At 40.1% G+C, this 13,699-nt stretch overlaps 1 protein-coding gene across 3 annotated transcripts in view; it reads left to right on the forward strand.

Moving 5' to 3' along the window:
* The first annotated feature begins 970 nt into the window (after nt 1–970).
* Nucleotides 971–13,699, forward strand: part of STAMBP (STAM binding protein) — a 34,313-nt gene continuing 21,584 nt past the window's right edge. For 2 of the 3 annotated variants that reach the window (XM_032653040.1, XM_032653043.1), the window contains exons 1-2: nt 997–1,089; nt 2,882–3,099. In XM_032653040.1, coding sequence (XP_032508931.1) covers nt 2,897–3,099 — 203 coding nt within the window. In that variant the 5' untranslated portion in view covers nt 997–1,089; nt 2,882–2,896. Of the gene's footprint in view, nt 1,090–2,881; nt 3,100–13,699 lie in introns of all 3 variants that reach the window. The other variant, XM_032653041.1, reaches the window with a different exon arrangement.

A 13,699-nucleotide genomic window follows, 5' to 3' on the forward strand; every position in this document is an offset into this window, starting at 1 on the left:
GGCTAAAGTGGTGTGCTAAAGTCTACAAAATGAAATTTACTTTTAGATCCTACTAGTGGAAACCACTAGAATGCTTGCTCCCCAAATACTCTTCCTCTGGAAACCTTGCCACTAACAAGGATGGACCCTAACAGCCAATGAGTCTAATGTGACCTACCTCTCTGGCCACAAAGATTTAAAACAGAACTGGACATTGAGTTTCTGAATGTGGCAATGAACAAAATTAAGGTGAAATCAAGAGCTGAGACTTGAGTAATTTCTAAAAAAAATAAGGGAATGGAAATTTAGAGAAAGTAAATTTCCACATAGAGAAGACCGGAGGATATGTATTTAGCAATAAAAATAAAAGTAAAAACACAGCTCATCTCCTGGTTTTCCAACGACTTAGTAGTATATATAGGGCATTGATAGACTGGTGGGATAGTGTTCAACACCCAATCAATTCTGATAAACCTCATACAGTTTTCTCCAGAGAACTGGGACAAGGTAGCTTTTTAGGACTGACATAATCATTTAACATACCTCACAAATGTGAAGGACATGAAGGCATGGGGTAAGCATGAAAGTTGCCAGTCTAATTCCAATAAATGTATGATTTATGTAATAGATTTTATCTGATTCCATACTTTCTAAGCTTTTCTAAGGGATGTTGTATTACAACTTGTGTAGCGTTTCACATGGTGGAATGCATCGGTGGTTAGTGCAGACATTTTAGGTTAGCGCAGACGTTTACTGTGTCCGCGCTAACCTAAAAATAAAAGTTAGCTTGGTCATTGGGTCCTTTAACTATTTGTTTCCCCTTTCTTCCCCGTTGGTTTTGTTTTACCAAAGTGGCCGCCGACCCGCTCTCTCCTCATTGGTGCGTTTTTCCGCAGGTGGCAGCTCTAGCCCCGCCCACCAGTCGCCGCCCCTTGCCCTAAGTTCTTGAGAATTAACCGATAGACCAGAGGGAGGGGGCGGGGTGGGCGCCGGATGTGACGTTTCCGGAAGCGCCGAGTGTCGTCCGCGGGGACAGGTGGGGAAGGGTTCCGGGAGTATGGTGGGGCCGGGCTGCTGAGCGTGGTCGGACTCTGGCGGGGAGCGGCCACCGTGAGTGTGGGGCCTGCAGCCTTCTCCTCCGCGCGACCCCTGCCCGGCCTGCCGCGCGCGAGGCCCCTGACGGCTCTGGTCCCCAGCCGGGCCCAGCGCGTCCCCTCCTACCGCACGCGAAAGACCCGAAAACCTTTGCTGATTTCGCCGGGTGTTGACAACTTGGGCTTGAGTGCCTTCGAGAAGGGGGCGTCACGCAGTTGTCAGGAGGTCCCTCTCCACTGTATATGCCCCCTTCGCTCGTTCCTGCTACTTCCTTTCGCCTCCTCCTCATCTTTCCCCCTCGGTTCTTTACGCCACTTTCCCCCTTATTTACGGATACTGCATCTCCTCCCTGGAGTGTTGCTCAGCCTTGTAGCTCTGGGCACCACTTCCTGGCCTCGGGAGGGGGTTCCATTCTCTACCAAAAGATACTCTACCAAGAGGGACTGAAGAGCAACAAGCTTGCTCTGCTTCAGTTAGCTTTGATGGGCTTGGCCCTGAGTTTAGTAATTAGACAACTTGGGGAGGTTTTAGATTTGCTAGTAGCTTTCTGAGCCCCTAAAAAAGCTCCCACAGGAGATGGAATGCCTCTACATCCCTGGTAGTCCCCACAACTTTTGTACTATTAGGGTGTTTGAGAAGAAGGTTGGTGGAGGAAGTGTGACTTGGAGATAGAATTGGCCCGGAGAAGACCATCTCTGAGGGACAGGTTGGAATAGAAAACAAAAGCAGTGGATAGACAAATGAAACTGAAATGTTAGGATTTCTGGGCAGATAAGAATCCCGACTGAAGCAAAAGATCTCTGTTGGGAATGAGTAAGGTTTAAGATTAAAAGGACAAAATGAGGCCAGTTGACAGAGCCTTGAATTCCAAAATCTGCTATAGCTTGTATATCCTACAGCATGCTGGTTAGGATGTGCTGTAATTCAGTATGTATCCAATTACCAGAATCTTTTTGGAAATGATCGTAGAGTGGTATCTGATTGGAAGTTGGAGTCTGATTCTAACAGCAACAATATCAAGAAAGATTATAGAATGACTGCAATCTGAGACCCAAGGAGGGAAAACTTCCAGGGTTTTTTGTTGGTTTGTTTTTTGCATTTCAAGTTACCTTTGTGTCCTTTTGTTATTCAGAGAGTACTTAGTCTTTGAAGATAGATTTGAATAAATTGTTTTCTAGGTCTAAATTCCTTGCCCTGAAATGGTGAATGATGTTGTAGGTTGACTGGAATAGTGGTTTCATGAGCAGAGTTGGGATTATGAACATTCATTCCCACACCATTTCCTCTAACTAACCGTGTGCTCAGGTCAGTTACCCTCAGGTTAAATGATCAGCTTGAAGTCAGTTATCATCATGAAAGTTCACTGAGTATACTCTGCCAGGTACTGGGGTGGATGGAAGTGGGTAGCTGGGAGGAGAGATAATGGAAAAAATATAAGATACTGTCCCTCTTTTTATGATGCCAAGGGCAGGGCTACCTAATGACATGGAATGATTAGCATTAAGAGAGAATTGAAACGCTAGTGGCTCATTATAGTTATACTCTTTGTGCCACCTAATTATGGTGCAGGGATTATGGGTTTTTGAGTCTGCCAATCCTTTCATCCTTGTGATGTGGGCTTCCTTGAGGGTCTCAGGCTTCTTATGGGAAAGAGACCTTATTTGATATGAGCTACAGCATGTGGTATGTTTCTTTTAATTTCTTTGTAAGGTAGAGGTTTGTGGGAAAAACACAGTGTACTAGGCTGTGCTCGGCTGATGGGGGCCTTGGCGTTGATGCCATCTTTTTTTTTTTTTTTCTGTTTCAGAACTTCTTGGTCCTGATGTCTGACCGTGGAGATGTGAGCCTCCCACCCGAAGACCGGGTGAGGGCTCTCTCGCAGATGGGTAGCGCAGTGGAGATAAACGAAGACATTCCACCCCGTCGGTACTTCCGCTCTGGAATGGAGATTATCCGAATGGCATCTATTTACTCTGAGGAAGGCAACATTGAACATGCATTCATCCTCTATAACAAGTATATCACGTAAGACGCCTCCAGTTTCCTTTTTCTTTTCCGGTGACTGATGCCTCACTCATTCTGTCCTTGTGCTCATTTATTTCAGCTCAGAATTGCTAAAACTAGAGAACTTTACAGCATCATTATCATTAATCATTTTTGCTAGCAGCTCCTACATATTGGCTGTCCTTGACATTCAAAGACATGAGTGCTGAAAGTGTTGTTTTCATGAGTCAGTAATTTCATGAGTAAGAGACCTAGCTCTTTGGCTTGTGCCCACATGGCCCAGCTGTTAGACAAGAGAGTTGGTGTTTAAACTATACATGTTTTGTATTGATGAATGTTTTTCGCTGTCCTCTCTCTATTAAGACAGCCAGTCAGAGAATTATTGTTGAGGTTTAACAGAGCCAAAATTCCTCACCTCTGCTTATTTTGTAGCAAATTGAATGACTCAGGAAAAAGTTTTTTTCTTAACCTTTATCATAAGCATAAAAATCATCAGATAAATAGTGATCACCTACAGTTTGTATAGCTCATCATAAGACCTTTCCCTTGAGTTGCTTAGCCTCTTGCAGCAGAAATTGAAGATTTCAGTTCAGTTAACAGGAACAATTGCTAAAGCCCCAGTGATATTGGAAAAGATGTCTAATTTAGGAAGGGAATAATGTTAAAGGGTCTCATTTATAATTTCTAGTTTTGTTCTTTCACGATACCAGGATCTTAAAATAATAATAATTACAGTGTATTTGTATGGCTCTTAAATAGTTTGTAAAGTATTTCACCTGCATTATTTCACTTGATCTTCACAGTTCTGTGTACATTGAGTGAGGCACATCATCCTCCAATTCTGCGTATGAGGAAACACCCTCCAGGTTTAGTGGTAGGCTTTGTTCCACAGTTTGGAGTGACAAAACCTGGATTTTCTTAACTCTTAGTTCAGGATTCATTCTACAACATAGGTCCTGTTCTTTTTGTTTTCTTTTTGGTAATGTTTAATAAATTGAAGGTAGTCTTTTGAGATCATAGTCTTGAGCCACACTAATTTTTGGTTATTTTTTATTGTTTTTGAATAGGTAACATGTATGTGTAGTACAGAATTCAGAAGGCACAAAAGGGTGTATATTTAAAAACTAAATCTCCCTACCACTCCTCTTTTCCCCCAAACCTTTAGCTCCCCTCCCCAGAGACAATCACTCTTATTAGTTTCTTTTTTTTTTCTTTTGTGGCACGCGGGCCTCTCACTGTTGTGGCCTCTCCAGTTGCGGAGCACAGGCTCTGGACGCGCAGGCTCAGCGGCCATGGCTCACAGGCCCAGCCGCTCAGCGGCATGTGGGATCTTCCTGGACGGGAGCACGAACCCGTGTTCTCTGCATCGGCAGGCGGACTCTCAACCACTGTGCCACCAGGGAAGCCCCTTATTGGTTTCTTATATGTTCTTCCAGAGATGATGTATGCCTGTCAATTATATGATATTAAGTTTTTGATCACATGCTACTCTAAAGAGTCTGTCAACTTTGGTGTTAATGACATTCGGGGTTGAATAATTCTTTGTTGTGGGGAGTGTTCTGTGCATTGTAGTGTGTTTAGCAGCATCTTTGGTCTCTCTGCTCGCCAGATTGCCAGTAGAACCCTTTACCCCCTAGTTGTGACAACCCAAAATGTCTCCAGACATAAACTAATGCTTTTTAAGAGGCAAAACTGACCCAGTTGAGAACCAGTACTCTAAAGAAGAGTAGGTGTAAGAGTGGATTGCCTAGAATTCATATTGTAATTTTAGAATGGAGAAAAGGGACTGCTATTGTTTTCTTGTTAAGTTTAGAGATAGTGTCTGTTTCCTCAGAGATCTTGCATCCATCCATACCATAATGTCCTGTTATGTGGCCTCAATGTTGATAAAGTTTCGTAGAATTATAATTATATTTCTGCCTCTCTTTGCTTTTATGGTTTTTCATTCCTAGGCACAATGGGCACAAAATTTATTTTCCTGAGAAGTTTCTTGCTATTGTCCCACTCTTCATATACTCTGCTGCTGGTAGAATTAGTATTCTTGTATATTTCCAGTATTCTTGTAGGTAGTTCTCTCAGAATGAGGGACACAATTCTTTCGGGAAATCGTAGTTGAGAAAGTTCAGTAGAATCATGGAATCACTCTACCAGGTATTTTCTGAAGGGCCCTCTGGGTCTTGTTGTCCCACATAGAAAGTGCTTTGAGGGTGAGGACCATATTCATTCAAGAAATATATATTACATATACCTACTGTCTACTTGACACTGCAGTAGGTCCTGAATACGTAGTAAGTAAACTGGCCCCTGCCCTTATTCTACTTATGGGAGAAGACAGTATACAGGTAAGCAAATAAATATACAGTTCACAAAATGCGGAAAATGCTGTGGAAGCAACAGAGAGTGCTGGGACAGGGAATAACCAAGGTTATTTAATTAAATAGAGTAACATCTATCTGAGCAGGTAAGATTTAAACTGAGACTTGAAGGATGCCATAGAGTTGGTCATTCCAAAAGCATAAAACAGAGCATTTAAAACAGATACAGCTGTGTATTCAGAAGCTCTCAGGTAGGAAAGACCTTAGTGTGTTCTGAGGATTGAAAGATCATTGTGTTTGGAGTGTAGCAAGTGAAGAGGGAGAATGACCGCAGATGAAGTTGGAGAGGCAGGCGGGGCCAAATCACTCAGGATCTTAGAGGCCAGTGAGGAGTTTACATTTTATCTTGAGAGCAATAGAAAGCCATTGAAAAGTTTTAAGTGAGGTTGTGACCTAATCTTACTTATATTTTAAAAATTAAATTTTGGCTGCTATGTGGTAACTGGTGGAGGGAGTGTCAAGAGAGAGGCTGGTAGGTTGAAGGAACATGGTGGACTGGAAAGGAGCAGATGGATTTGGTATTCTGGAGATAGAGTCCATGGAACTTACTGATAATTTGGGAAAGAAGATGGTATCAAGATTGACCTCAGTTTCTGCCTTGAGTAACTTAGGATTTGCTGGTCCATTTATTGAGACGGGGAGAGTGGTGTTGAAAAGGGGTTGGGTAATGGGAAGATTCAAGAGTTCAGGCCTGGTTTTTTGACATGTTAAGGTGTAAAGTTTAAGTTATCTGTGAGATATCCAAGTAGAGATGTCCAGTAGGAGGTTGGATGTAGCAGTCTGAACTCAGAGGAGAGGTCTGGGTTGGAGATACAAGCCCAGGAGTACTCAACATATAGTTGGTTCTGAAGCCATGAAAACTGCTGAGACCTTGTAGTGCAGTGGTTCTTAATCTGGGGTCCACAGGGATTCATTGATAAAATTCAGGGTCCATGAACTTGGTCGGGAGAAACTTTTCTTGTTTTTACTAACCTCTAACTGAAATTTAGCATTTCCTTTAATTTTGAATATAGGCGTCAAACCACAGTATTATTAATATTTGTAGTTTTGTCACCAGTAGAAATCAAGATATTTTCATATTAAATTATGATTGTTGCTGGTATCTCAAAATAACATTTATACTTATCACTACTTCAGAATTACAGTACAGAGTTATTAAACCCACAACTACATCCTGTTTTTTAATGTATTAACAATGCATTAATAAGTAAGCACATATCACAACTTTTTAATATTTTGAAAACTGCATTACAGTAGAATTGGGCTTTTTGTAATGTTTCATAATTTATATTATATCTTTAAAAAATTATTCTGAGAAGGGTCCGTAGGCTTCATTAGATGCCAGAAGGATCCATGGCGTATTAAAGTATCAAGAAACCTTTCCTCGAAGGAAGGTTTGAGAGGTAGGAGGAAATCTAGGAAATCCATCACTTTGTCATGGGAGCCAGAAGAGGTCAGTATTTGCAGGACAGTGGCCAGCTGTGTCAGATGGGCAAGATTTGGGTTTGATGTCATGATGTGATCAGTAATCTTGGTAAGCAATTTCACTGGAAGGATTAAAGACTGGAGTGGGTTGAAAGGTGAATGGACAGTAAGAGAGTAGAGACTGTGAGTATAGTCCAGAGATCAGAGAACTTTTTCTGTAAAAGGGCCAGATAGTAATTTTTTTATCATCTTTATTGGAGTATAATTGCTTTACAATATTGTGTTAGTTTCTGCTGTATAACAAGGTGAATCAGCTATACATATACATATATCCCCATATCCCCTCCCTCTTGCATCTCCCTCCCATTCTCCTTATCCCACCCCTCTAGGTGGTCACAAAACACCGAGCTGATCTCCAACTGCTTCCCACTAGCTATCTGTTTTACGTTTGGTAGTGTATATATGTCCATGCCACTCTCTCACTTTGTCCCAGCTTACCCTTCCGCCTCCCCGTGTCCTCAAGTCCATTCTTTACGTCTACGTAGAGACTAACCCTTGGGACCAGAAAGTAGTGGTCTATTTAGTGGACACATCGCTGCCAGACACAGATGTCTGGATTCATGATTTTATGTCAGAGTATCTGGTAGAGCTTTCAAAAGTCAATTAATCACTGCTTCTGAGACCTTGACAACTGATTCAGATTTTTTAAGCAATAACAAAATGTAGTAGGCTTTAAAAAAAAATCTTACCTCTGCTACATAGGTCTGACTGCTGTGAGGGATTGAAAAGAATATGCCTATGCTTGATGAAAGATATTTAACAAGTTTTGTTTTAACAGAGTTGACTTTTCAAAGAGAACTGCACTTGAATTATTACTATAATATTAGAATAAAAATGTTTATCAATAAAAAAATACTTCAAGCTTTTTTATTTGTGTCCTGCCCCTATTTCTTCAGAACCATTTTTTTTTTTTTTTAGATTCCATATATATGTGTTAGCATACGGTATTTGTTTTTCTCTTTCTGACTTACTTCACTCTGTATGACAGACTCTCGGTCCATCCACCTCACTACAAATAACTCAGTTTCGTTTCTTTTTATGGCTGAGTAATATTCCATTGTATATATGTGCCACATCTTCTTTATCCATTCATCCGATGATGGACACTTAGATTGCTTCCTTGTCCTGGCTATTGTAAATAGAGCTGCAGTGAACATTGTGGTACATGACTCTTTTTGAATTATGGTTTTCTCAGGGTATATGCCCAGTAGTGGGATCGCTGGGTCATATGGTAATTCTATTTGTAGATTTTTAAGGAACCTCCATACTGTTCTCCATAGTGGCTGTATCAATTTGCATTCCCACCAACAGTGCAAAAGGGTTCCCTTTTCTCCACACCCTCTCCGGCATTTATTGTTTGTAGATTTTTTGATGATGGCCATTCTGCCTGGTGTGAGGTGATACCTCACTGTAGTTTTGATTTGCAGTTGTCTAATGATTAGTGATGTTGAGCATCCTTTAATGTGTTTGCTGGCAATCTGTATATCTTCTTTGGACAAATGTCTATTTAGATCTTCTGCCCATTTTTGGATTGGGTTGTTTGTTTTTTTGATATTGAGCTGCATGAGCTGCTTGTATATGTTTGAGATTAATCCTTTGTCAGTTGTTTTGTTTGCAAATATTTTCTCCCATTCTGAGGGTTGTCTTTTTGTCTTGTTTATGGTTTCCTTTGCTGTGCAAAAGCTTTTAAGCTTCATTAGGTCCCATTTGTTTATTTTTGTTTCTATTTCCATTTCTCTAGGAGGTGGGTCAGAAAGGATCTTGCTGTGATTTAGGTCATAGAGTGTTCTGCATGTGTTTTCCTCTAAGAGTTTGATAGTGTCTGGCCTTACATTTAGTTCTTTAATCCATTTTGTGTATGGTGTTAGGGAGTGTTCTAATTTCATTCTTTTACATGTAGCTGTCCAGTTTTCCCAGCACCACTTATTGAAGACACTGTCTTTTCTCCATTGTATATTCTTGCCTCCTTTATCAAAAATAAGGTGACCATATGTGCATGGGTTTATCTCTGGGCTTTCTATCCTGTTCCATTGATCTATATTTCTGCTTTTGTGCCGGTACCATACTGTCTTGATTACTGTAGCTTTGGAGTATAGTCTGAAGTCAGGGAGCCGATTCCTCCAGCTCCGTTTTTCTTTCTCAAGATTGCTTTGGCTCTTCGGGGTCTTTTGTGTTTCCATACAAATTGTGAAATTTTTTGTTCTAGTTCTGTGAAAAATGCCAGTGGTAGTTTGATAGGGATTCCTTTGAATCTGTAGATTGCTTTGGGTAGTATAGTCATTTTCACAATGTTGATTCTTCCAATCCAAGAACATGGTATATCTCTCCATCTGTTTGTATCATCTTTAATTTCTTTCATCAGCGTCTTATAGTTTTCTGCATACAGGTCTTTTGTCTCCTTCGTAGGTTTATTCCTAGACATTTTATTCTTTTTGTTGCAATGGTAAATGGGAGTGTTTCCTTAATTTCTCTTTCATATGTTTCATCACTAGTGTATAGGAATGCAAGAGATTTCTGTACATTAATTCTGTATCCTGCTACTTTACTAAATTCATTGATTAGCTCTAGTAGTTTTCTGGTAGCGTCTTTAGGATTGTCTATGCATAGTATGTCATCTGCCAACAGTGACAGTTTTACTTCTTCTTTTCCTATTTGGATTCCTTTTATTTCTTTTTCTTCTCTGATTGCTGTCGCTAAAACTTCCAAAAGTATGTTGAATAATAGTGGTGAGAGGGGGCAACCTGGTCTTGTTCCTGATCTTAGTGGAAATGCTTTCAGTTTTTTCACAATTGAGAACGATGTTGGCTGTGGGTTTGTCACATATGGCCTTTATTATGTTGAGGTACGTTCCCTCTATGCCTACTTTCTGGAGAGTTTTTATCATGAATGGGTGTTGAATTTTGTCAGAAGTTTTTTCTGCATCTATTGAGATGATCATATGGTTTTTCTCCTTCGGTTTGTTAATGTGGTGTATCACATTGATTGATTCGCATATATTGAAGAATCCTTGCATCCTGGGGTAAATCCCACTTGATCATGGTGTATGATCCTTTTACTGTGCTGTTGGATTCTGTTTGCTAGTATTCTGTTGAGGATTTTTGCATTTATGTTCATCAGTGATATCGGCCTGTAGTTTTCTTTTTTTGTGACGTCTTTGTCTGGTTTTGGTATCTTGGTAATGGTGGCCTCGTAGAATGAATTTGGGAGTGTTCCTCCCTGTTTTATATTTTGGAAGAGTTTGGGAAGGATAGGTGTTAGCTCTTCTCTAAATGTTTGATAGAATTCACCTGTGAAACCATCTGGTCCTGGGCTTTTGATTGTTGGAAGATTTTTAATCACAGTTTCCATTTCAGTGTGTGTGATTGGTCTGTTTATATTTTCTATTTCTTCCTGGTTCAGTCTCGGAAGGTTGTGCATTTCTTAGAATTTGTCCATTTCTTCCAGGTTGTCCATTTTATTGGTATATATTTTATTGGTATATAGTTGCTTCTGGTAATCTCTCATGATCCTTTGTATTTCTGCAGTGTCAGTTGTTACTTCTCCTTTTTCATTTCTAATTCTATTGATTTGAGTCTTTTTCCCTTTTTTTCTTGATGAGTCTTGCTAATGGTTTATCAATTTTGTTTATCTTCTCAAAGAACCAGCTTTTAGTTTTATTGATCTTTGCTATTGTTTCCTTCATTTCTTTTTTATTTATTTCTGATCTGATCTTTATGATTTCTTTCCTTCTGCTAACTTCGGGTTTCTTTTTTTCTTCTTTCTCTAATTGCTTTAGGTGTAAGGTTCGGTTGTTTATTTGAGGTTTTTCTTGTTTCTTGAGGTAGGATTGTATTGCTATAAACTTCCCTCTCAGAACTGCTTTTGCTGCATACCACAGGTTTTGGGTCATTGTGTTTTCATTGTCATTTGTTTCTAGGTATTTTTTGATTTCCTCTTTGATTTATTCAGTGATCTCTTGGTTTTTAGTAGTGTATTGTTTACCCTCCATATGTTTGTATTTTTTACAGTGTTTTCCTGTAATTGATATCTAGTCTCATAGCATTGTGGTCAGAAGAGATACCTGATATGGTTTCGATTTTCTTAAATTTACCAAGGCTTGATTTGTAACCCAGTATATGATGTATCCTGGAGAATGTTCCATTAGCACTTGAGAAGAAAGTGTATTCTATTGTTTTTGGATGGAATGTCCTATAAATATCAATTAAGTCCATCTTGTTTGATATATCGTTTACAGCTTGTGTTTCCTTATTTATTTTCATTTTGGATGATCTGTCTATTGGTAAAAGTGAGGTGTTAAAGTCCCCTACTATTATTGTGTTACTGTCGATTTTCCCCTTTTATGGCTGTTAGCCTTTGCCTTACGTTCTGAGGTGCTCCTATGTTGGGTTCATAAATACTTACAATTGTTATATCTTCTCTTTGGATTGATCCCTTGATCATTATGTAGTGTTCTTCTTTGTCTCTTGTAATAGTCTTTATTTTAAAGTCTATTTTTTCTGATATGAGAATTGCTACTCCAGCTTTCTTTTGATTACCATTTGCATGGAATATCTTTTTCCTCACTTTCAGTCTGTATGTGTCCCTAGGTCTGAAGTGGGTCTCTTGTAGACAGCATATATACGGGTCTTGCTTTTGTGTCCATTTAGCCAGTCTATGTCTTTTGGTTGGAGATTTTTTTTTTTTTTTTACTCATTCAACAAATATTTATTGACCATATATGTGACAGGTCACTTGGGATATTACAATGAACGAAATGAAGTCTTAACTCTCATGGAGCTTTTATTCTAGTGTTGAAGACAGATAATAAAAATACATTTTTCAAGTGGTATTAAGTGCTATGAAGCAAAGAAGGGAGCAGAGTGACTGAGAGGTTCTGTTCAATATAGGGCAGCCAGAGAAGGTGACAATTGCTCTGTTAATATTAGCAGTATTAATCAATATTGTGCAATAAAATTATCAACTATTAAGCACTTTTTTTGGTGCCTGCAAGCATAAAGATAACAATATTTGAGTACTTCTAGTTCAAGGCATTATTTAACTTACCCTTACAATAAATCTGAGGTAGGTATTATTATTATTTCTAATTTACAGTAGGCAAAAGTGAACCTTAGAGAGGCTCTTTCAGTTATCTGTTGCTGTGTAACAAAGCATCTCAAAGTTACCGACCTAAAACAACAACTTATTTGCTCATAATTCTGAAATTTGGTCAGGGCTTGATGGGGCCAGCACATCGGCTCACATAGATGGCTTGACTGGAGCTGAAGGATGCACTTCCAAGGTGGCCTCATAAATATGGTTGGCAAATTGGTGCTGTAAACTGGAAGCTTAGCTGGGACCACTGGCAAGGGGCTTCACTTATCTTCCACATGGCCTCTCCAAATAGCAAGGTTGGGCCTCTCACAGCATGGTGGTCTCAGTGTACTTAGACCTCTTAAATGGCCACTAACTTCTTAAATGGGCACCCTAGGGCACAAATGTGGGAGCTACCAGGCCTTCTTAATACCTGGGCTCAGAAGTCTCAGAATGTTTTTCTTGCCATATTCCATTAGTTAAAGGTCACAGAGCCAGCCTAGATTCAAGAGGAGGGACTACTCAGGGTCATGAATGCCAGGAGGCATGGTTCACTGGGGTCTACCAATGTAATTGAATACTACAATTTGCCCTTTGGTCTCTAATGATTTATGTTCCTCCTACACATACAATTATACTCACATATCCCACTACTTCCAAAAGTCTTGTTCCACTTTTACATTGGCTCAAAATCTAGGATCTACCTGGAATCTTAGCTCATGGTACTAAGCACCTCCCTGTATGCTTAGGCCAGAATCACTCATTCTCCTTAATTCTTCTCACTTTCTCCTTCCATTTCAACCAAGCAACCTATATCATTGACTTTACTTCCTAAATATCTCCCTAATCCCTAATCCTAACCCTAATCAGTTCACTTCCTTCCTTTTCCACCTCCTCAATTCTAAGCTACCATAATTGCTACCTGGGCTACGGTGAAACCAGCAGTTGTCTCCATCATTCTCTCTTGCTCTTCCTTAATTCAGTGATTCTCAATGAGGGTTGATTTTGCCCCTTGGGGACATTTGGCAATGTCTGGAGACTTCGGTTGTCTGAACTCCATGTGTGGATACGTCTAGCGTGGAGATGCCAAGGATACTGCTAAACATCCTATAATGTATAGGACAGCCCCCCACAACAAAGAATTACCCATCGCAAAGTGTCAATAGTGCTGAGGTTGAAAAACCCTGCAATCTTATCTTCACCAAGTATCCAGAGGTCTTTTTCAAATGCAATCATGTCAACACTCAGCTGAAAAATCTTTGCAAGTCTTCCTACTGATTTTAGGTTAAGAATGTGAACCCCTTTTTTTCTGGTGCATAGGGTCCTCTATAGAGTAGCTCCTACCAGGCTCTTTAGCCTCAGCTTGTGCACTCACCTCTTTGCTTTCTGTGCTCTAGCCACTTGGGCCTTCCTTCAGTCCTATACATATTGCATCTCACTATGGGACCTTACTCACACTCTGTCAGAATGCTCTCCCTCCTAACACCCCCCATCCTGACCCTAATTCTAACTGCAACAGAAGAACGAGTGCAGGTGTTGGGGGGAGCTGGCATCTGGGAGAGATCCAGAGGCTCCATATTGATGATTCTGGAGTGCTGAGTGAGGCCACTAAATATACCTCTCTGCTCTCCACTCATTATACAGAATCTTTTTAAAAAGGCATGATGGGACCCAGTGGGGAGACTTGCAGC

Source organism: Phocoena sinus, chromosome 13 (genome assembly GCF_008692025.1).
Source record: "Phocoena sinus isolate mPhoSin1 chromosome 13, mPhoSin1.pri, whole genome shotgun sequence".
Taxonomy (NCBI): domain Eukaryota; kingdom Metazoa; phylum Chordata; class Mammalia; order Artiodactyla; family Phocoenidae; genus Phocoena; species Phocoena sinus.